At 45.8% G+C, this 22,542-nt stretch overlaps 1 protein-coding gene across 1 annotated transcript in view; it reads right to left on the bottom strand.

Annotated features, from left to right (window-relative positions):
- Positions 1–16,938: 16,938 nt before the first annotated feature.
- SUPT4H1 (SPT4 homolog, DSIF elongation factor subunit) overlaps positions 16,939–22,542 on the bottom strand; it is a 121,107-nt gene continuing 115,503 nt past the window's right edge. Inside the window, exons 4-5 of the mRNA XM_069614842.1 lie at positions 17,509–17,562; positions 16,939–17,198 (exon numbers count right to left, since the gene is read on the bottom strand). Of these exons, the coding sequence (XP_069470943.1) occupies positions 17,128–17,198; positions 17,509–17,562 (125 nt within the window). The 3' untranslated portion in view covers positions 16,939–17,127. The remainder of the gene's footprint in view (positions 17,199–17,508; positions 17,563–22,542) is intronic.

Below are 22,542 nucleotides of genomic sequence, written 5' to 3'. Positions count from 1 at the left end.
GGGGTTACCTTCAACCTATAAAATGTCAGAGCTGGTGTCAGAGAAAAGCGGGTTTATAGTGATTATTTCGAATTACATAATTTCGAAATGCAAAAATGTCGAAAAAAATGTTACCTAAAAAAAAAAAAATTTCGAATGTCTTATTTTATTTTTTTCTTGAAATGGGGGTTCCCCCTCAACCCCCCCCCCCCTTTTTTTTACTCGCGAAACAAACAAAAACATGTAAATTAAAAAAGAATAAATATGATTTTTTTTTTGGTAACATTTTTTCGACATTTTTGTCATTCGAAATTTGTTTTTAGACATATTAACTGGATACCAGAAAAGCGACCATATTCGTTTAATAAGATTTTATTTTTTTCACAGGTTTTCGCACATCGAGTCTTCCTTTCCCTCTTTGTTTAGTGTAACCCCTCGGTGTCTGAATTCATTCACAAGTACTAATGCCTGGTCTTGAATTATCCAAGAGAAGGTCTCCCCTCTTCTCGTCCATCCACCCCATCCCACCCCCTCCCCCCAAAAGGACAGAATTTTAGTTTTTTCACAATTCATCTGTAAATTGTTAGCTTTCAGGTAAGAATCTAGATTTGTGAGTTGTCTTTGCAGTCCTATCGACGTTTGGTCCATCAAGATTATATTGTCTGCATACAACAGTCTTGATATTTTCTCTTCACCTAGCCTTTGAGGAAAACTTTGAACCTTGAACTTGTGTTAATTGTAGCCGGCAATATATGCATTATATAGTGCCAGGGCAAGTGGGCATCCTTGCTTGATGCCTCGAGCGGTCTCAATCCAAGATAATAAAAGGCCTTGGTGGTTGAGGCGTACACTCATCGATGTACCACTGTACAGTTCCTTGATAGGATTCAAGATCACGGATGGGCAGTGTTGTCGGTCTAGTTTTTCCCATAGGAGTGCCCTGTCAACACTATCTAAGGCCTGAGTCAAGTCTATGAAGGCCAAATAAATTTTCGGACTTCCCTCCTGTACTTTTGCCTTCAGGATGCTCAAGGCTAAGATGTTGGCTGTCCCAAGGTTTTTTACAAAACCTGCTTGAAGAGGGTCGTTCACTTTAGCTGACTTTGTCCAGTCTTGGAAACCTTCTACAATGAAGCTTCCCAATAGAATCCAATAGCTATTGGTTGGTAGTGACTGGGATTGTCTCTTGTACCCTTTTTGAAAATTGGCACTACTATGGCCTTTTTCCAAGATGGTGGAATTGCAGCTGAACGAATGCAGTTTTTAAAGACTTCTCCAATAAACATTTTCCCAAGTTTCTGCGCTGTGTTTTAGGTCAAAGTTGGTAATTCCGCCAGGACCTGCCGCGGGAACCATCGAGTTTCATAATTTTGTCAGTGATGGTTTCCTGATCAGTTGGGAGCTGCCACATTGCTTTCGATGTTATTGAAATATGGGTGGTAGAGTTCTCAGGGGCACTGTAAAGAACACTGAAGCGTTTTATCCACACCCCGAGTCTCTCTACAGTTCCAGTTCCTTTTGTGGGAGGACCCATAAAAACTGCCAGAATCCGCAGAGCGGCTGCAGAGTTAACTGCTGAGTTAGCGCAGTCTGTGGCAGTCTACGTTGCTGAGACCCTGAGTCTCTCTACAGTTCCAGTTCCTTTTGTGGGAGGACCCATAAAAACTGCCAGAATCCGTGGAGCGGCCGCGGAGTTAGCTGCTGAGTTAGCGCAGTCTGTGGCAGTCCATGGCTAGGACCGGTTGACTCGACCCCCCCCACCCCCCAAATGGAGGCCGGAGGCCTCGATGACCCTTTTATTTTGCCCCAGGGTGGAGACAACGAGGAGAGGCGCTGGATGAGAAGCTCCAGGCAAGGCCAACATAGACCCCGACCCTCCCCGCACCTCCTCGGCCCGCTCCACTTCAAGACCGCACTTTTCACCGGTGCCGGGGCCGTGTAAAGATTATGCATTTCAGCAGAACCTACACTTGTCCCAAATTGCTCAAATAACCGAGTCACCCGAGGACTGTCCATCTGTACTCCAATGGAAACTCCCTCTATCAGAAGAAACTTCGGTACCAGGGAAGGACTCTACCATAAACTACAATCTTTTGGAGACGAATCCAGTAATGGACGCCTTGCCAATGTGCGAGCGAAGGCCGGAGCATCCAACTCCCGCCAGGCACCCAGTGCAGCCCACCGAAGGGTGGACTGCGAGGGACGCGCCTGCGGGCCCTTGGGATGCGGCCCTAACAGTCTCACAAGAAGAAAGTCAACAGGATTCGCCAGACATCTCTAGACCTACCTTGACCATGGCGGCACAGGTGACAGTGCGCGGCCGTGCGCCCGGGGATGCCAGGCTCCCCCAGCGGCTGCAGAGGTGCAGACACGCTTGCGGAGTCCACCTCGCAGTGCCAGGGAAGCAGGAGGGAATCCCCACCAGGCCTGCGCGCGTCATCAGTGCAGAGAGAAGTGCTGGCCCTAATCCATGCGGACGAGAGCGAGGCTCCGCTTCCTGAAGGGGGTGGGGCCGAGAAGCTCTCCGGAGGCAGGTCCTTGCTCCCAGAGGGAGAAAGAGCGGGGCAAGGATCCCACCCAGCAAACACCAACCAGGAAGATCCAGACCTGGATGAAATAAGTGCTGTTCCCCCGGCATTCACTTCGAACTTCTCAATACCATTCCAGAAGACTAATAAAAGAAACAGGGGGAAAAGCTCCCAAAAACCACAACAAAAAACAAAACACCATCACATCTGCCCACCCAAATACAAAAGAAATCTGCTATGAAGATCCTGACAAAATCATCAATCTCTAACTCTTTAAAAGAATACTTTGCCAGCCAAGGCAAAAGAAAATACGATGTGCTAATAGAACTAACAGACGCAGAAATGTTGGATGCTACCTCAGACCCGCTAGTTGTTCCTAAAGCTTCTAAAACCCTTTTTATCCCAAATAAGGGGTCTTCAGCAGAAACAAGCCCTTCCATGGAACCGCCCTTGCTGCCAGGAAATCAACTCCCCAGGACCCTAAATTTCCACCCCTCTTCCAATTCAGGAAGTCACCTCTACCAATTCTTTAGAAGGCCCTCTGAGTCCTAGGACTTTTCCTGCCAAAGTTCCTTCTATTGCCCCGTCGCCTCGTACAGAAGTAAACACAATTCCCCAGGAACATACGGGTCATCCGTCCCCCGTCAAAACACCAGTTCCGAGAGACCATCAAAAAAAGCCCACAACGACGAACCCAACTGATTTATCGATCCAAGCAGAGCCCGCCCCATTGCACGTGACATCATCAAAAACCAACCTTGTCCCAGGGCCTTTTTCTTCTTCAACGGCCAAGGACCAGCAGCCCTGGATGAACCCAGTACAAGTGCCCTTCCCACAGGTTTCTCTCCAAGCCACACTGCAAAGGAAAAGTAAACCTGGAGGACAAGCAGAGAAGCCCAGAAAGACACCCCGACAAAAAACTTCATTTAACAACATTTATGTCTGCAATAACAATTGCGCTGGCCCCCTTCGGAAAACTGAGGAGGCCATAAACGACTCGATGAAGGACCAAACCACGCTAATTGCAATGACCCACACCAAATTGACCTACCTGGAGGGGTACATTACTGCAAAAGAAAAATTAGACAGTGAACTGTACAACAAAATCCTGGCGGTTCCCCCATGGGACAGCCCTCCAACAGAGGCCCCTTGCCTCGAGCGATTGTCATCAAAGACTCAAGAGATGGCGCTACCCAAACAGACTTCACCCTTTCCAAAGAAAACTGCTCGATGCCCCAAAAGCAAGCAGCCGAAAAACTAAATCCCAGTGGAAACATGTCTGACTTGCAAAAAAAAACAAAGAAAACAGCAAAATAAGGAAACGATTGAACCCAATTTACATTTGCAGAGTCCCAAAATGGGAGCCTCAAATCCAGTTTACAACCAAAGGGGCCGAAAGCCGGTCCATCGCAAACCCTGACAAACCCAAATCAGGGCCCTTCTCAGGCGGATTTATCATTTAACGACAAGACTGGAGAGAACACAAAAAATGTTTTAAGAACATCGAAAGCAGCTGAACAAACTGACTTAACAGTGGAAACGGGGCTGCTTCATCACTGGAAAAATACAGCCCTTCAAAATACGCCACTGAGATCAGTGGCCAACCCAAGAGTCCTACGCAGCGCTCCCACCTTGCCAGGAACTCCACCCAAGCCTCTGAACAAAAATTGCTGATCACGGCGGGGGATATCATGAGAGACGAAACCTTCATGAACATTACTCTTCACACATCTCCACCGAGTGTCTCCCGGGACCAGAAATGGAAGAAAAACTCTGAATACCAATCCCAATCGCACAGAATCTCCAGTTTTCAAAAAACGTAGGCGGCACAGCAACAATAGTCAAGATGAGAACTGTGTAAATAACTCCAGATATCCGAGAGGCCCAGAATCTCTCAGAACCCGCCTTTTATCACCAAAAAGACACTATAAAGGCATGGCCCAATCTAACAGCGGCAAAGAAGAGCGCAGAGAAAGACGCACTCCGGATAGGCAGACAAGAGAAACTCGGCCACTGAAGCAGAGCAGCCCCCACGGGGCAAAGACTACTACACAAAAAAGCACAAAATCAGCTTCACTTAACACAATCATTTTCAAGTTAGAACAGACCCCGCAAAATTCTGAGGCAATAACCCTGAACAGGGGAACGGTCCTAAGAGTCCTGAAACACGCCAGAGATTTTAAAGACCTGACGACAGACTATCTAATCTTAGTCGAGCCATATCACAAAGACCAAAAGGCGAAGGCCTACCTACATGTCAGAGTGAATGCCCTAGGCCGGAGGGCAAAAGAAGGGGCAGCAGACCTCCTCAAAAGAGGCTATTATGTCACAGAGATGACAAGATCAAGAGGCGAGCGAAAAACCCGAACTCGGGTTAGATACCCGTCACCTCAGAAACCCCAAAATAGGCCAAAAACAGGCCTACAAGTGGAATTCATCTCATACCTATAAACCATCCACTCACCAAAAGCCGGGCACCACTGGCAACCAAAGTCAGACCAAGTCAGCAAACAGGAAAGTCACTCAAAATCCCACGAGTTGGCCAAGAGGAACTAAAGATGTCCAAAAGAACAACTCCAGTCCCGGTCTGTACCGGGTCGCTGCAACGAGAGCCCAGAGTCCCACCGACAAGGACCCCCAATCCCCAGTACACCTGAAACATGTACCCGCCTGCAATAACTCCTCAGCATTCAGACCAATTAAACAACTCCTGGCGTGGCTTCCAAAAGCCCTGGGGCCTATATTGAGTAAATAGCAACTAACGCCACCTAGCATAACCATGGGAAAGTCACAGATCCTATAAAACCAATTGGGCTTTACATGGAGAAGACACAACCTATTGTGGATCTCAAAATGATGTCCTGGAACACCAGATGATAAACCCACCTAACAAGAGCAGGAGACGTCAACTTGGGAGATTTTTGACATTATAACACTACAAGAAACATGGCTCCTCGACACCATAGACGGCTTTTCCGTAATGGTCTCTCCAGCAACCAAAGGACGACTGGGCCGCCCCTCGGCTGGTCTGTTAGTGGCAGTCCGATCAGGATCTGGTCTGTCAATCCGGAAACGCCTCGCTTCCACCCAGAGCTACTTAGCAGTACTAGTTAAGTGGGTACATCCAGCCACTTGCCCTCAACCCACGAAGACCTCCTGGCTCGCTATAACAACAATCTATTGGAATCCTCAGGCATCTCAGACAAGAAATTCCTAAACATCATTGAGACAGAGATCGACGGAATCATGGCAACCCAGGACGAACCTCTAATAATAATAAGTGGAGACTTGAACGCTAAATGTCCGAGAGGAGCGTCTAGCACCAACCCATCCCACCATAAACTCAAAGCAGAATCTCGCGGACAACTTTGGCAATCACTCATGAACTCCAGAAACCTCCACAACATTGAGCAGTCTCTCCCCCGACCATGCCATATTCCAACATGGGAAAGAGGCACACAAAAAGGGACAATTGATTACATTTTCACATCAGAAGGAATGCTAAGCCTGATCACATCGTTCGAGGTTCTACGGACTGAGGCCAGTGACCACAATCTCCTGAAAATTGAGTGGCCCACTGAGAGCAGCTCGCGACTCTACATGCCCGTAGAAATTTAAACAGGGCAAGGAAATCGCCTCAGATTAATGACGGAAAGAATCAGAGAACTTTCAAAAAACGCCACTCAGCTCTCCAGGAAGGAGAGAGGACCAACGTCCCAAACTGACTACCAACCTCTATTACTACCATACTACTCAAACTCAAAGAAAAAACTAAGGGGAATTCCACAACCCCTTCATGAGTATGACAAGGAGATGGTGATGAAACGGCGAAACCTGAGGAAACTAAACGACAGGCGAAAACCGGCAACTCTGATTGTCTAAAGAATGCCTACTTAGACAAACAAAAAAAGTACAAATCCTGGCTAAGATTCCATCGTTGTTCCCTCTACCAACAAGAGGAAATGCTGAGAAAGTTAGCAGACAAAAACTCAGGAGCCTTTTGGCAACTGATCAAAAAGATTGGCAGCGCACAGACTCTCATAGCGTCAAACAGCGTCACGGAGGAAAACTGGAAATCCCATTTCACCACCATATTTCAGCTCCCCCAGCCAGCGTTGACCTTCACAGAGGAAGATCCCGAAGTAACCAACTGGGAAGACTTCTCAGATACAGACGACAGAGACGGCCATAAGAAGACTAAAATCCTCCAGAGCCCAAAATCCTCCAGAGCCCCTGGTCCAGATAGAATCACCAACATAGATCTGAAAAATCATCCGGCAGAATGGGCCACGTTCATCAGCCAAGTTTTTAAAAACTGCCGCCTTTCAAGATCAATTGCAAAGTCCTGGACCTCCTCCGTGGTTGCTCCAATTTACAAAAAAAAATGTACAAAAAAAGGAGATAGTGCGGTGCCTGGCAATTACCGTCCCATCGCATTGCTGGACACGATCAGCAAGATCTATGGCTCATTTCTTCTAAGGCGTTTCCAAAAATGGGCAAAAACCGCCCCTTGCAATGACCCTTTTCAAGCGGGATTTAAGAAAAACTCCGGAACAGTCAACATTATGATACTCAGTATCATAAAAAACAAACTCATGACCGGGTCAGAAAAGGTTTTCTTGGCGTTCATAGATCTCACTCAGGCATTTGATCAAATAGACAGAGATGCTATGGGCGAAACTGGTCCACTGGAACTGTCCGAAAGAAATACTTGAGCCAATCAAAGCCCTGCACACTGCGACCACCATGAGAGTCAAGCTAAATCAAAAAGGTCTGCTATCTGAGGAAATTCCAATGCACAGAGGGGTAAAGCAGGGCTGCCCGCTTGCCCCTGCTCTGTTTACTTCATTTCTGGGCGACTATAAAGAGGGCGATAGCCTCACAAGATCTTTTCCGCCAAAAGTTGGTTTAACAGCAGTGACCCGTCTACTATACGCAGACGACATTCTTCTTGACCAGACTGCAATTGGGCTCCAAAGACAACTGGACAACCTGACCAACTACATATCAAAAAACCATTTGGAGATAAAGAAAAAATAAAAATCTTAATTCTAGACAAACCATCGAAAAAGAAGGCGAAGAACCGAGGCTGGCACATCGAAAACTCAAACATCGAAGTAGTGAAAGACTTCAAATACTTGGCCGTGATGGTGGACAGCTCAAAAGGGGAACCAACGATGCAAAATCACCTTTGGGAAAAGACACGAAAACTTACCACACAGGCCCGTTAATAGACAGGAAATACGGCCGCTTCTCGTTAATAGCATCAACCCTTTAAGTGCCAAGGACGAGGTATCTCGTCCTTGGAAGTGCATACGCAGTGCCAAGGATGAGATAGCTCGTCCTTTTCAGCACTTTGTTTTGAGCGATCCCTGCAAAGCAGGGATCGCTGAAAACTGTAATCCAACCCCCGGGCTATGTGAGGGGGAGGGTCCCCCCTCACTGTCAGGGGGCTGGATTACCTTCAGTTTCACGTCGGCGTGAAACTGAAAGTAATTTTCACTGCAGCAGCCATTTCGGGCTGCTGCAGTGAAAATACAAGGCGAGTCTTCACCTTTCTCCGCCTTGATCTCCGGCTGTATTTCAAGCCGGAGATCGAGGCGGGTATCGTTGGAAAGGGGAGATTCTCCCCTTTACAACGATACCCATTGTGTGGCATTGCTGCCCAAGGAACGGGCGCAGGGCGCGCGATCCGTGGGCAGCAATGTCATCGGATCAATTGGAGATCCGTTTGTGACGCGGGGGGAGGGGGGGTACTTACTAGGTAAGCAGCCCCCTTCCCCCGTGGCCCCAAAGCATGGGGCCACAGCACCAGAAACCCCTGGGGGCAGATGATCACTGCCCCCAGTGGGGGAAATAAAAAAATTAAAAAAAAAAAAAAATCGAGGGATGGGGGAGGTGTGAGGGGGTTTGGGCCCTGTGGCCCACTGGGCCACCAGGAACAGAGGAAAAAGTGGTGTCCCTGGAAAGGAGAGGTTCTCCCCTTTCCAAGGACATCACTTATATGAAGCATTGCTGCTGCGCTGATCCGTGACCAGCAACCACTGGACCACCAGGGAACCGTTTTCTTCAAGTTAGCAGCCCTCTCCCCCCGGCCCCCAAAGCATGGGGGCACATGCACAAAAAGAAATGATGGGAAAAGGGGGTGGGGTGCCACTAGCCACTATGGATTTTTTACTGATTGAAAGGGCCCCCCCCAACCGAAGTAGAAAGGGGGCACCCCTTGTAACCCTCCCTGGGGGCAGATATCAGCTCCTAGGAAGGGGCATCTAACCCCAGGGAAGGATGCATGAGGTGGGGCCTCCCCTATCTGATGCCAGGTGGGGGACCTCCATTTGGGGTGGGGGGGGGGGGGGAGAGTGCCACCCCCGTTGCAGTACAACTTTCGCTGCCAATTTAGGGTGCCCCTCAGCCCCCCCCAAAAAAGCAACCTACGATTGTATTTTTTTTGTTTACCCAACTTCGCTTGGCGCAGATGGCCACATTAGTGTGCCAATCTGGCCCCAGGGTGCCCAAACCCTACTGCCCCATCTATTGGGGGTCATGCCCCACCTTTTGTGGCCCCACCTCATGCAAACCTCCCTGGGGCAGATATCTGCTCCTAGGAAGGGGCATCCGACCCCTGGGAGGGATGCATGAGGCGGGGCCTCCCCTATCTGACGCCAGGGAGGGTTGCATGAGATGGGGCCCTCCATTTGGGGTGGGGTTGGGGTAAGTGTGAAGAAGTACTGGTGGGGGATGCCTGTATTTCCGCTCTCTATATGGTAGAGGAGAGGCACAGAGGACCCCAGCCAAGATTCTCAATTGGTAGCAATGGACGAGCAATCAAGGCCTAGCTTTTCGGGAGGTGATGCAGGCTGGTTCTTAAGTACAGTGTAGTCCCCGAACCCCCACAAAGGAATGTCCACACACTGTATTACTGAAAACACAGTCTTTATATAATTAATATTCAAAGGTATGTACACGATCACAATAACGCACTTTGTACTTGGAAGTCAACGATGATAGATATATACAATTCTAAAGTGGTACCACCAATGTTATCAAATCTCATTAAAGTGCATCAACTGTACGGTTAAAATATCACACAGATCAATAACGAGGAAACCAGCAATAGAGATAGGAAGGAATGCAAGATGGTTGAAACAATAGGCAGATTTTTGACCCCTACCCTCAGGCACAGTTCTGTGTGGAGATCCCGCCACCTGGGCAACCTGTAAATAAAAAGATATATAACACAAGCCCAGTCCATATATTGTTCAATAGTCTTATTTCCTCCTAGTAAGGTTTTAACCACCCCCCCCCAATGTACCTGCTGGAGTAGAGTTCTTCGAAGAGTGACCCCCTTTAAAGCAGGAGCCACGGATCATTGAGAGGCGTCGAGGAACTCGGCGTTGGGCTTCGGGGGGAATCGACAGCCCAAATGGCTCGGGGGGGGGGGGGGACAAATCATGCAGCCCTCCCTGAGCCTCCTAGGAAGTGCTGCATGATGTGCCCCCCCTCCGTTCGGTGTGGGTGAGGAGAGGGCCGCCACAAATGGTGGGACAGGCCCCCCAATAGATGGGGCAGTAGGGTTTTGGGCACCCTAGGGGCAGATTGGCACACTAAGGTGGCCATCTGCGCCAAGCGAAGTTGGGTAAACAAAGAAAATAATACAAAATTGTAGGCTGCTTTTTAGGGGGGGCTGAGGGGCACCCTACATTGCTGGCAAATGTTCTACTGTAACAGGGGATGGCCCTCTCCCCCCCACCCCAAATGGTGGGCCCCACCTCATGCATTCCTCCCTGGGGTCAGATGCCCCTTCCTAGGAGCAGATATCTGCATCATCATCATGACAGTCATCAGCGCAGAGAGGAGGATGTGGAGCGTTTTTTATGTGGGAAAGCATTGCTGGTCTTCCTAGTTTGCAAGGGTATGAGCAGAGAGAATAGAAGCTCTTTGTAATAAGAAGATAGGGAATAGTCCAGATCCGTTGCAAGTGTACGAAGAGATTCTTTGTAGATTAGGCTTTAAGGAGAGTGATAGCACAATCTTTGCCCTAGCAGCATAAAAAGCATTGCATGTTTGGCTTTAGTTGAATGGGTGGAAAGATCCATGATTGAAGCAGCAGGTGGGATGGGGTGAAAGAGCAGGCAGAACAGTCTTTGTAACAAGGGGGCTGTCAGAACAGTGTTGAACTCAAAAAGAGTTTGACAGAGTGGGTAAGTGGAGGAGAGAGAACTTGAACGGACACTTATTTTCACCACTTATTTTACTTTGCCAGCATTACTAAAAATGTGCAGTAATGTGGTTTTGCCATTGGTTTTATGTTCCTTACAGTGTTGCTGGGATGCATTTTTTGGGGTAATGTGGTTTTGCCATTGGTTTTATGTTCCTTACAGTGTTGCTGGGGTGCAAGGTTGCCTGTCTGCATTTTTTTTTATGTAACCTCCATTTTAATGCTTTAATATCAAATGGTTGCTGGGCTCTGCCCCTCTGCCTCCTCCCTGCCCCCCAAATCAGGGTTCATAGTTGTGCCAACACTCCCCGATTGAGCATTAACTCTGCCGATTTTCCTTGAAACTATTCACTTTCATCGGAACATTACACATCCACAGCACAGTCTCACCAGATGTAAGCCCGGGACGCTAAGGACGGGCCTTGCATGGACCCTGGCTCCCTGCAATATGCCTCAACTAGGCTCTCTAAACCATAACCAGTTACTCCCATATGGGTTTGCTCTAGCTCACCAAAGCTCCATCGACTCGCCTCCCTCACTGCCCTCTTCTGCTCTTTCACACACCTTTAGCTTTAGGTCATCTGTGATTATACCCTTTGTGCTGCTCTTATTAATGCCTTTTCTCTACCCAAATGTCACCATTAAATATTTGACCTTTTTACTTCTGGTTCCTATGACCTTTAGGATTCAAGGATGCCTCCGAGTTGGCCATTCCGGCTGCTATACCCTCCAATTTCGGCAACCATTGCTTTAACCATTGTAAAGAAGCCACAAACTTGCTAAGTGAAAGCCAGTTTATTTGGAACAGCTTCAGTAACTCACTTAAGACCCCCAACACAGGCAGCATCCAGGGTATAACTGACTTCACTCCAGAGTAAACATCTCCAAGCACACATCATTCCAGAATGGCACAGTAGGCATAAATCCATTCTGGAATTACAGATGATGAGCTTGGCATAAACACAGCTGAAAACCATAGCAACAAGAAAGCATACAAAGGTTTAGCTTTATACAACAAAGCATACAAAGGTTTAGCTGTATACAACACATACTTCTGGTTCCTATGACCTTTAGGATTCAAGGATGCCTCCGAGTTGGCCATTCCGGCTGCTTTAACCATCATCCGTCCTGTGGACTTCAGAAATTCCTACTGCGGTTTCACATCCCTTTCACACTCTTCATTCTTGTGAGATTTTAGCTACCCAGGCCCCTCACCCCCGCACTGAACTCCTCTAATGTGTTAATCTTCCTGTAGGACACTCAGCTCCTACCCTTCCCTTTGCTCTTTCTCTGAGGCCGAGGCAACTTTCACTCCTTTGTTCTCCTGACTAACGTTTGATATCACCCAATAACCTACCCCTTTGATCCCGGATAACCTTCCTGTTCATGGTCCTATCTAGCTTGTTTCTAGCCCTGCGCCTGATCTCATCTTAGACACTCTTGCTCTGGTTATGATTTTCCTCTTCCCTTTATCCGACTAGTAGGTTATTCAATATTACGATATGAAATATCCATGTCTTTAGGATGCTTTCTCATACAGTTTAAACTTGTTAGATATATCTTCAACTTAAAAATATATATTTTTTCCATATATCTTGTTGTATACCATTTGCAGTTATTTCTGCTCCATTAAATATTGAAAAAGCTTCTATTGATTGCTTGTGGTAGGATTTTTTGTTTTGGCTTCGCATGTACCCACTTACCACTTGAGTTATTGGGCAGCCTAATAGTTGTAAAACGTTAATGTTGCGTTGTTCATCAGGACTCATATCAAATATCGGTCTTTTGCAATGTGGTTCATGATGAATGGCTCGTTTCTTTTTTCCATACAGGCAGCCACATAAAAGTGAAAGTTGTACTGAAGTATTAAGCTAAAAGCAAAGAGACAAAGCAAATCAATTCTTGGCCCTACTCGTGCATGGATAACATCGGAGGATTATAGCTTATGCCCTTCAAGGCGGAAAAGCCTGCAGCATGGAGGCACCTCTGCACAAAGCACAAATAAAGAGGCTTAAATACACTTGTGCCTTCTTTTTAACAGCAGGTGCATGGTGCTTTTCAATAGGCAGTAGAGAAGGGGAGAAGCTGCAAGTTAAGGGCATGAGCTATGTTGCAAGGCCAAGGCGTGGGAGCTGGATGGCCAGTAACGAGACAAGGGTGGGTTATGGTAGGGTTTGGGTGGCGCCGATCTGGTATAGGGGGTGATTAGGCCATGTGGGAGCAGTAAGTACTGGGGCAGGAACTGAAATATCAGTAGGTAAAGAGACACGAGCATTAAGCGCTTCATAGGTAACTCCTATGGAATCGTTCCCAGTTCAGGCCTTGCGAAAAGTAATAAACCTACCAGGCTGCTTTTCCATGAAAGCACTGCTCACTGAAGTTGGCAGACGAGGGTTTCTGCTTCAAAACCTCCCTTACGGGAGAGTTTTGCAAATTGAGGAAGTATAATTTGAACATGGTTTATGAAAAAGTGAAATGAATAGTGCACCCTTCTTCCCTTTTCAGTGCCGGCCACAGTGCGAGAGCCAAAAGCCGTTCTTCACTCATTTCCTGTATGCAAATTAACATGAATGGTTACTTGAACCAGCCAAACTGAGAACAAGGTAAAAACATATTCAACATTTTTAAGTGGCAGAGGACCAATATGCACCTGGACTATCACACCAATGTCTCCAAAAGCAGAGCTTTCTTAACAGCCCTCTAGCATAGTAATGATAATATCACCCCAATTAGAATTTTTTCAGCACTTTCGAAGCATAGTTCATTTTAAACAGTCTTTCTCGTAACACAGGCATATGGAGCTTTGCTAAAAAACGAGACTACAAGAAATAATTCAGCAATCCTTTAACAAATCATGCTGCAACTGCCCCGCACCAATGTCACAATAACTAACCCCAGACCATGTCCCGTTCAGAAAATAAGTTTAATCATTTACCCATTTTCCCTCAAATAAGTAACCTCGTCTGGCTGTTGCACGAGTTACTCAATGATGGAAGTATTTCGAGTTTTGGGGAGGGCATCCTTGGCCATACCCCGGCTTGAAGCTTACTCAGAAATTCTATAAAAATGCAGGGGCTGCACGCAGCTCGGCCTTTTTGAGAACAGAGGACTGCTTGCAGATATGAATCCGTCAGTATAGCGTCATGTAGCTCCACAGCAGGTTAGACTGGTCGCACAGCTCTTGGTAGGTGTTTACCAAGATCCAAGTGGAATCTACTCCCTTGTGTGGCCAGGAAGCATGCAACGTGCAAGAGATGATTGGTCAGCTCATGCTGGCATGAATTCACTGCTTAGGTTGTGGACCAAAGACCTGCATCTCTATCAAAATCCCCTTTAAGTACTGGAGGCTTTGAGCCGGAATTTAGAAGTAGGCTGCAGAAGAAAGCCAATAAAAAAATAAAACTGCTGTAGAGGCAAAGCGCTGCAGAAGTTACAGGTGAAGCTAAAGAGATGTGCAGTGGTAAAGCGCTGCAAGATGTTGAGGAAGTCTTCTACAAACACTTCCAAGGTCAAGTATGCCCATAAGAGAATGTCATGACTTTAAGGGTCTTTGTGTGCAAATGTGCACATGGACTTCCACTGTATAGGTTTGTGCCGCTAACTTGACCATTCTGCCTTCTCACGGTAGTTTGGGAATTTCAGGTTAATCTGGAAATCCAGCTCCGGAACAGAGGGTTTTGTATAATCTTGACATTTTAAATGGCTTTGAAGGTTTTTCTTAACTGAACAATGATATTCACGTTTACATAGCAAGTTTCTTTCCAATGGCGACTAACCCAGGCAAACAAAGTTCTAAAGCCTCCAATGCGTTCCATATTTGAGCTTGCATTACTTAATAAACTTCATCGGAGAAGATTCACAGATTCAGTCAGGGCTACTACAGCATGTGTAAGCTCCAGAAAAATGTACATGGCTACAATGTGCAGAGCACCAACTTGGCTTCCTTCCATGAACTTCAGAAACTTTGAGTCCACAGATAATGTCTTCCGAGCAAATGTCAAATTTCTTCAAGCTGTCCTCAAAACAGTTTTAGCTCTGTTTGTATCTGCAGTTGCCACATCCTTCTAGCTGGGGATGGTTTTTAATTTGCCATCAGTATAGCGGCATGTGGACGAGATGCACAACGTACCGACAAGTGTACTCCTTGCGCAGCCTCAAAGGACGGAAAGGGTTTAACAAGGGATTCTAAAGCCGGATGTGATTTGTACATGCTCCCTGGATACTGCTTTATCAAATGTGCTTTTGATGTAGAAAAACGCTTTGGACCAGTTTCGGTAAGTTGAGATGCTCCCATCGGTACAGAGGACATGGGACATAAAGCTATAGGTACCCTGGTCACTAGAGTTTGTGATTTGCGCTTTAAACAACAAGCACAGAATGGGAATAGGGTCATTCCCATTACCAGCACAACAGGCTAGCATGGGTCAATCCACATTTCTGACTGCTAGAGGTTTTTTTTTTTTTTTTTTTACAAGCAACGCAACATTTGTCACAATATTTCCCAAAAATGCACACCAGATGATAGTTTCACAGCAACAAAAAAAAGAAAAAAATGCATTGCGATTTACAAATGTGGGCACTTCTTTTAGTGGCCCAGACCATGTCAGTTTCAGCACAAACCATGAGGTTTGAGAACAACTGATCCCAGCACTGCCCTCCTTTCATGCTGGTGGGAAAAAGAAATTCATGAGGCTTTTCTCAACCCTGAAGGCCAACAAACACTGCAAAGCACATTTTCAAACAAATCACAAGGTCTGTCAAGACATTGTATTATGTTAAAAAAGCTAATCTAAAAACAATGCATTCGTAATAGCATCACTCATAAGGGCTCAAAGTTGCAGGTTACCCCGATGAAACTGACTCAATGGTTATATGTATCGGCACATTGATTGTATCACCTAAAGAGTTCGGAATTCTCTTCAGTGATGGTTGGCGCTTCTCCCACTGGCAAGTGAAGGAACCACCAGCAATGGGAATCACAGTCCGGGGCTGCACAGTACTGCCCAGAGGTCCTGGGTCGCCACTTTCATTCTAGGCTGAGCCATGCAGAAATGTGTGCTACATCTTGAATTAGCACCTGAAAGCAGCAATCAAGAGTCCAGCAGAGTGACTGTGATAGAAGCTGCACACACATCTTCAAGTCCATGGATGAGAACGAGCAATGTCAGAGCACCACTTGTATGGTAAGGCCACTATAAAGCAACACATCTTTTTGTTTGTTCTTCACGGTTTAAATCCTCTAATCTCCTTATGAACTTTCCCAACCACATTTTCCTCGGCCCTAGTGTTGCACTAGAGCCAACGCTCTTGCTTTTTCTGCCTCCCGGCATCTTCACTGGGTTTTCCATCAATGTAAGTTTGTGTTAGTCCATTTCAGTAAGAATGTTGTACTATTGGGTCTAACCCAAATGACCCCTTTCATGATTTATAAAGACAGCACTCTTGTTAAAACGTGGTTGGTATCTAAACTGTTCTTGTCTGCTTCAGTATGCATTTGGTATTTTAAAATGTTTATGTACTTTTTTTGTGGCCGCAAGCCACTTCCGGTAATGCCACTAGATTTAAAGAAGAACTGATGCCATCTGGGTCAAAGGTCAAGTAACATCACTTGCTGTGATTTCATCAGGTCGCTGATGTCACTTCCGCTCCACATGGCATTTTGGTTCGACATCCCTGAAACGACTCTGTTTTTATCAATGCCAAAATATGGCTGTGCTGCACAACAGTAGCAGGACACACCTTTTGCTTCCTATGGGAAAAGGGCCTTGTTGTGCACACGAGTTGATAGCAAAATTACCTGACATACCACTTGGGCCCATGACACACACAAGTTAATGCCCAGCAGGATTGGTTACAAATGAGGATTAGTACTCGTAGCTACCACAAGTACTGCACAGAGACAAACCACAAGGACTGCTACAAATAATTCTTTAAAGAGTCAGTCCTTCAACCAATGGACAACATATGGCCTTACAGAATATTCAAAAACACTACATTCTGAAGGAATATTGATTATTATCCAATGCTAGAGCGCAACACCTGGCTGTAACACTGCCAGGACACTGTTCATGTTCCAAAAAATACCCATGAGCAACAATCCACCCCCGACGCCCCACCACCACAGGCCATGGAATTTGTAATCTGCTAGTATGGGAATTGGCGACCTATGCAATGGTGTATTTTCAGTTCTGTTAACAAAACAATGTACTCGTATCCAGGCCAAAAAGTTAACGCTTTTAATGTCATGATGTACATACAGAATTCACATAAGCCTGTCAATGCTCCGTAAACTATTATCATTCCAAACCCACCACTGCCATTCCCACTCAAACCAAGAACCTATACAAAAACACCACCGTGCAGTGGTGGGGAGGGTACAATGTAGATTTCTCCAACGGACTTCTACAAGGTCTTTATAGCTGTATCTCTGGATTTGTAGACAACACCCCGGCTCTTCAGTTCTCGTACAATACCTAATGTGAAAAAACAGAATACACAGCTTGAATAGAGGTATTGAGGGACCCAAAGGTCTTCAACCAGAATCTTCAAACAGGAAAATAGGAGTCAATGTCCAGTGAGGAGCAAAGCACACACAATTTGGATGTGGGGTGGTTGAGAACACATGGTTTGGAGCAAGTACACAAAGCGACAAACACTCTGCATGTTGAAGAAACAACTCCAAAAAAACAGCAATTTCTAAGGTGAGGAAGGGACATTTAAGTGAAGGATGAGCAGAATCAGAACCAGCAGCTTAGGGGAACACTTTTCCAACAGAAAGCTTACCTTGTGGTAGACGGCCGGTAACCGACACAGCATACACGCCTGGTTTGAAAGTACCTAAAGGAGAGAGAGAAGGTTTTACATACTTTTTAAGCATTTAACGGATTACAAATGCCAACAGCAGACCCTTAACCACACCCCTTGACAGAGGGCACTTTTTCTGCACTGCATGAGCAGGTTGTAAAAAAAAAATGTGCCTTGCAAGAGCCGGCCATTGCAGTTGACACTTAGGACCCTTGTGCCATCAGTAGCTGTTGGCAGGTTTTTTTTCTAGAAACACTACTGGTGTAGGGTTCTGGGAAGCCAATCTTATCGAAGCAAATCTTAGCAAAGGTTTCACAGAGAACCAACCAAAATTTAATTTGGCAACAAAGCTGTGCAGTGAGATTTAGACCAAGGCGATCGGAAGTAGAGTAAAGTGAAATTAACATACACAAGAAGCGGTCATACACTACATTGGCCACATTGCTAAGTACAAAAATGATCCATTTAGCAAAACAGATCTTTATTAAATAAAAGATATTAAAAGGAAAGTCCAAATAAACATACGAATAGTTTGGTGTCAAAAGCTGGCCACAAACCACACATTAAGTTATGATAACAGTGTTGCTAACAACAATTGAGAACATCACCTGCCAAGTGCAACATATAGTTAGTTAAATGGCCTTGGGAATTGGGTACCTCCCCAAGCCATTGGGTGATGGGCTCAGCCAATCCGCGCCCTCAACCAATTACCACTCCCAGGTGCATACCCGCAGAAGACGTCCCACTGAGGGGGCAGGAGAGAGCTCTGTATGCACATAGCTCAGGGTGAGTGTGGGTTGCAGGAGCATGCTTGATGAAGGATGGGGACTGGAAGGAGAATGACGACCAGGTGGCGACTAGAGCGAAGGAGACTGCCGTGGTAGTGGGGCAGCAGGAAGTGATGAGAACTGATGGGGAAGAGAGGAGGTAAAACTGAGTGGATTGGAAGGAGGTAGTGACAATTGGAGATGATTCTGCCGATTACAGTATAAGTGTAGAAGAGGGAGTTGGTAACATCAGAGAGGACAGAGTACAAGACTTGTGACAGTACAAGAGGTGGTCAGATCAGAGGCAAAGCGTTGGCGATGAGAGGCCTGGTGGAGGGGACAGGTCCTGGGTCAAGATGAGGGAAAGACCAGAGTCCAGCAGTGAGGCAGAACCAATTGCAACATCTGGGAGCAGTGGTACACGGGAGGTGAGATGGAGGTGAAGACATTTCAGTGGCAAAACAAACTACAGAAGATTTGGACATGGCCAGCCAGAATAGCCGGGCTCCAGCGGGGCAGGCCAAAGCAATTGGAGAAGAAAAGGGGGGCCAGAGAGATCACGATCAGTACAGAGGGGAGAAGACTCTAAAGGTTAGTCACCTTACTCAAAAAACCCTTCTGTAGCTCTCGTCAGCTACAACCAACTTCCCAGGTCTTCAGGACTTTTGGAAATCCCACTAGTAGTCCAGTGGCCAAGGACTACAGGAAGCCCACACCTAGAGACAAGGCAGAAGATTTGAGAAGCATCGGAGGCCGCAATAGCAGAAAGGAATATGCAGGGAGTGGGGGGGGGGGGGCAACCTACTCCCTGGAACAGGAGGGTTCTGGAGCACCTAGAGCCTGTTAGCAACATACCCCCGCAAACCAAAACTAGATGTCCAGGATTGCAGGAGCAATGTGGATTTCAGATGATAACAGACAATTGGATTCTGTGATTCAGAGGTTCCAGTCAGTGACCTAGGAAAACAGATCACCACAAGGCCCGATGGGAGTAGTTGAAAGAAGACTACTGTGAGGACTCATGATGTTGGAGAACTCCCCCAAGATACTGTGGGTGTGACAAGCAGTTGAAGTAGCCATCATAAAGGGGCAGGTTGCATAAGGACAAAGGACCACAGGACTCCGGCTCCATCAGTATACCCCTTTGTGGTAGAGGGAGACAGCAGCAGCATGCAATGAGGTCCCAGGCGCACAAGAGAATGCACTGCATAATTCAGTGCACCAGGCAGCATGAGAATCTTTTTTTTTCTTTTTTCTTTTGGGCTCAAAACTGTTTGCCAATCAAGCAAGTTACAATCCAACCTACAAAGGTAGTCCAGACATAAAAAAGAACATTACAGCCAAATGAAATTACAATTCATATACTTAATAATGTCCTTTCCTTGTAGTATATTAAGGAGAGACCCACGATAAAATCTTGAAGTTTGTTATCTATATATTAGTTCAGCATCTATATATTAGTTCCTTCGTTGCCAGTAGTTGCTTTGTCTAGTTTTTCAAATATCAACAACAGAAACCTTGTTAAGGCCAGGGTAATATGTGTTTTCTCTCCTTCAATTACTTTCCTCCACCAGTCTTCAGCTGACCTAGTTCCATACTTTATCATTACTTTTCCCATCACGGAGTCTTGACTTTTAGCTCTGGAAATATCAACACTAAATGTCGAAGAGATACTTCCACATTACCTTTTTCACATAGTCTGCCGCTCGGCTCAGTAGGATAATCTTTCCTTTTACTTCGGACCTGTCGGGTTGGCAGCATGTTAAATCGGAAACGCATGTATTGCCCTCCGAGAAACCAGTTTGGAAAAATGTGGATATAATGAGGTAGCACATTCAGCTTCCTTGCCCCAGACCAAAATTCACCTCTGTGTTTATAGTTATAGATCACCTCGTGTGTCTCTATCCAATCCTTGATATAGAACGTTTTTTTACCAGTCCCGGATTTCTCAGCAGTGTTTCCTCTGGCTCATTTAAGTCAGTGATAATCTTCTGGCAGATGCCTTGCCATTCATTTAAGATATGTTCCCTAGGGTCCTTCAGAGCTTTCTTTAGCAATCTATGACCTCCCTTTGGGGAATATTCGAGACATTTCCGACAGAAAGATAAAGATTTCCATAATGCAATAGTTTTTAATAAAGTAAGGGCAAGTTCTCTCCTTACGATATGAATAGGGAGGCATTTGGGCAGGGCCAAAACCGATTTCCAAAACGTCATCGGACATCATGAACAATGTTTCAGCTCTGTATGTCAAAATCGGGACTACTTTGGCCCTATAGAATGTTATTAGAGGTATTCATGAAAACTGACAACATTTCTGTAGCAGCAATTTGCCTTGTGCTGCCAACATTTTTGCTTTCTTACATAATATAGCTTTTCTCAACGCTTCACATGAACTGGTGTTAACGAATACTCCCAAATAAGTAAATGCATTCACCACACTGACCTTTTGCCCTTTTAAGAACCAAGCTGGGATATTCCTGCCTCGACCCCTGTATGACTCACCAAAGACCATGATCCAGGATTTAACAGGGTTGATTGTTAAGGTGCTTGCTTCCAAATATGTTTGGAAATCATCCAGCTGATGCTGTAACCCAACAGAAGTCTGGTCAATCACAACGATGATGTCTGCATAGAGTAGTCTCCCGATGGCAGTATCTGATATTTTGGGGGGTAATGCACGTGTATGCGTAAAGGCTTCATTAATGTCTTGAAAGAAACAATTTAAAATGTTCGGTGCAAGTGGACAGCCTTATTTCAGGCCGACATTTGTTACTGTAGGATCTAACAGATTGCCTGGTTGGTCTAGCTGGATTGTTATTGATGTGTCATTATGGAGGTCTTTAATGCTGTCCAAAATCACTCTCGGGCGTTGCCACTCTTCAAGTTTAGACCATAATTTGACTCTTAATTGAATCAAAAGCTTTTGAAAGGTCAATAAATGCCAAATAGACTTTTTGGCCTTTACTACATATGGTTTTGGCTTTTAAGAGATTTATTAGGAAGTTGTTATACGATGTACCAATGCCCTTGGCAAAGCCAGACTGCCATTGATCTTGATGGCCCGTGTCCCTGCTCCATTTGGCCAGAACTTTTAATATGATCATCCCAAAGATTTAGCAAGCCAAGTCTAATAACGCAATCGGGCGGTAGTTGTCCGGCTCTATTCTTAGCCCCTTTTTAAATAAATATCGGGACAACTACCGCTGATTTGCAGGATGCTGGAACCTTCTCAAATTCCAAAATGCCTTTTTATAACTGGTGGAGAAAGGTTGCCCATAAACTAGGGCTTTGTTTTAATAAGACGTTTGTTAGCCCGTCTGGGCCGGGGGCTCTCGAGTTTTTATGTCTCTTAATAATTTCTTCGATTGTTGGAATCTCGAGATCTAATGGATAACCCCCTTGGGCTAAATCAAGTAGCCGTCTCGTCGGTTGGTTTGGTCCTTGGGGCCTCCTCATCCTCTACATCTTGGTGTTTTGTATAATGGGAGCACCAAGTCGCTGCCGATATTAGATTAACCAGCAGCGCATCTTGAGGCGCATCCACTTCATTTATACTGGACTATATAGCCGCCGTATTTTTGTTTTGATGTTATGAAGCATGCGCGAGCATCGTGATTTAGCATGCTCTTTTTATGTAACTTCAACCAGTTGTGGTAACACTGTTTGAGTTTATGGATCTCACAGGAGTAATTCCCCATTTTATGGCGTTTCAGTTGCCCAATAGCTTTCCTTAAGATTTCTTTCTTGCCTACAATCGGTTTGTCGTAGGCATGTCGATAGCTACATTTGATTCTCCCATTTCCCCCTCCTTGTTCCACAAACACTTGGAGTAACGGGGCATAATTTACTCGTTGGGAACAGTCTTCCACCCTCGTTGCCTTGATGGTATTTAATAAGTTCACAATCAAGTCTGGCAGTTTCTCCGGTTGGATGCGCAATCTGTTTCTGCCCATGTTTATTACGAGTTTCGGTTCATAGCCTACCGGCTTCCTTTTATTAATTTTCTGGCACGTCATGATTTGTTATGATCGCTTTTCCCCGTAGGACACACTCCAATTTTTTTAATGATCTCTGACATGTTTGTAGGCACACATACATAGTCTAGAATCTGTTCACTTGCTGGACCTTTCGAAGTGCATTTTCCCGGGATATCTCCATTGTGCACTTCAATGCAATCAAGGGACTGCATAATGTTGTTTTCCTCCACATTACCCCTCTCGTTTCTTTACTGTTTGAAGATCATA

The sequence above is a fragment of the Ambystoma mexicanum genome, chromosome 9, assembly GCF_040938575.1.
Source record: "Ambystoma mexicanum isolate Mex_15411 chromosome 9, UKY_AmexF1_1, whole genome shotgun sequence".
Taxonomy (NCBI): Eukaryota; Metazoa; Chordata; class Amphibia; order Caudata; family Ambystomatidae; genus Ambystoma; species Ambystoma mexicanum.
The sequence above is the reverse complement of the archived record's forward strand: the minus strand, read 5'-3'. Positions and strand labels throughout refer to the sequence as shown.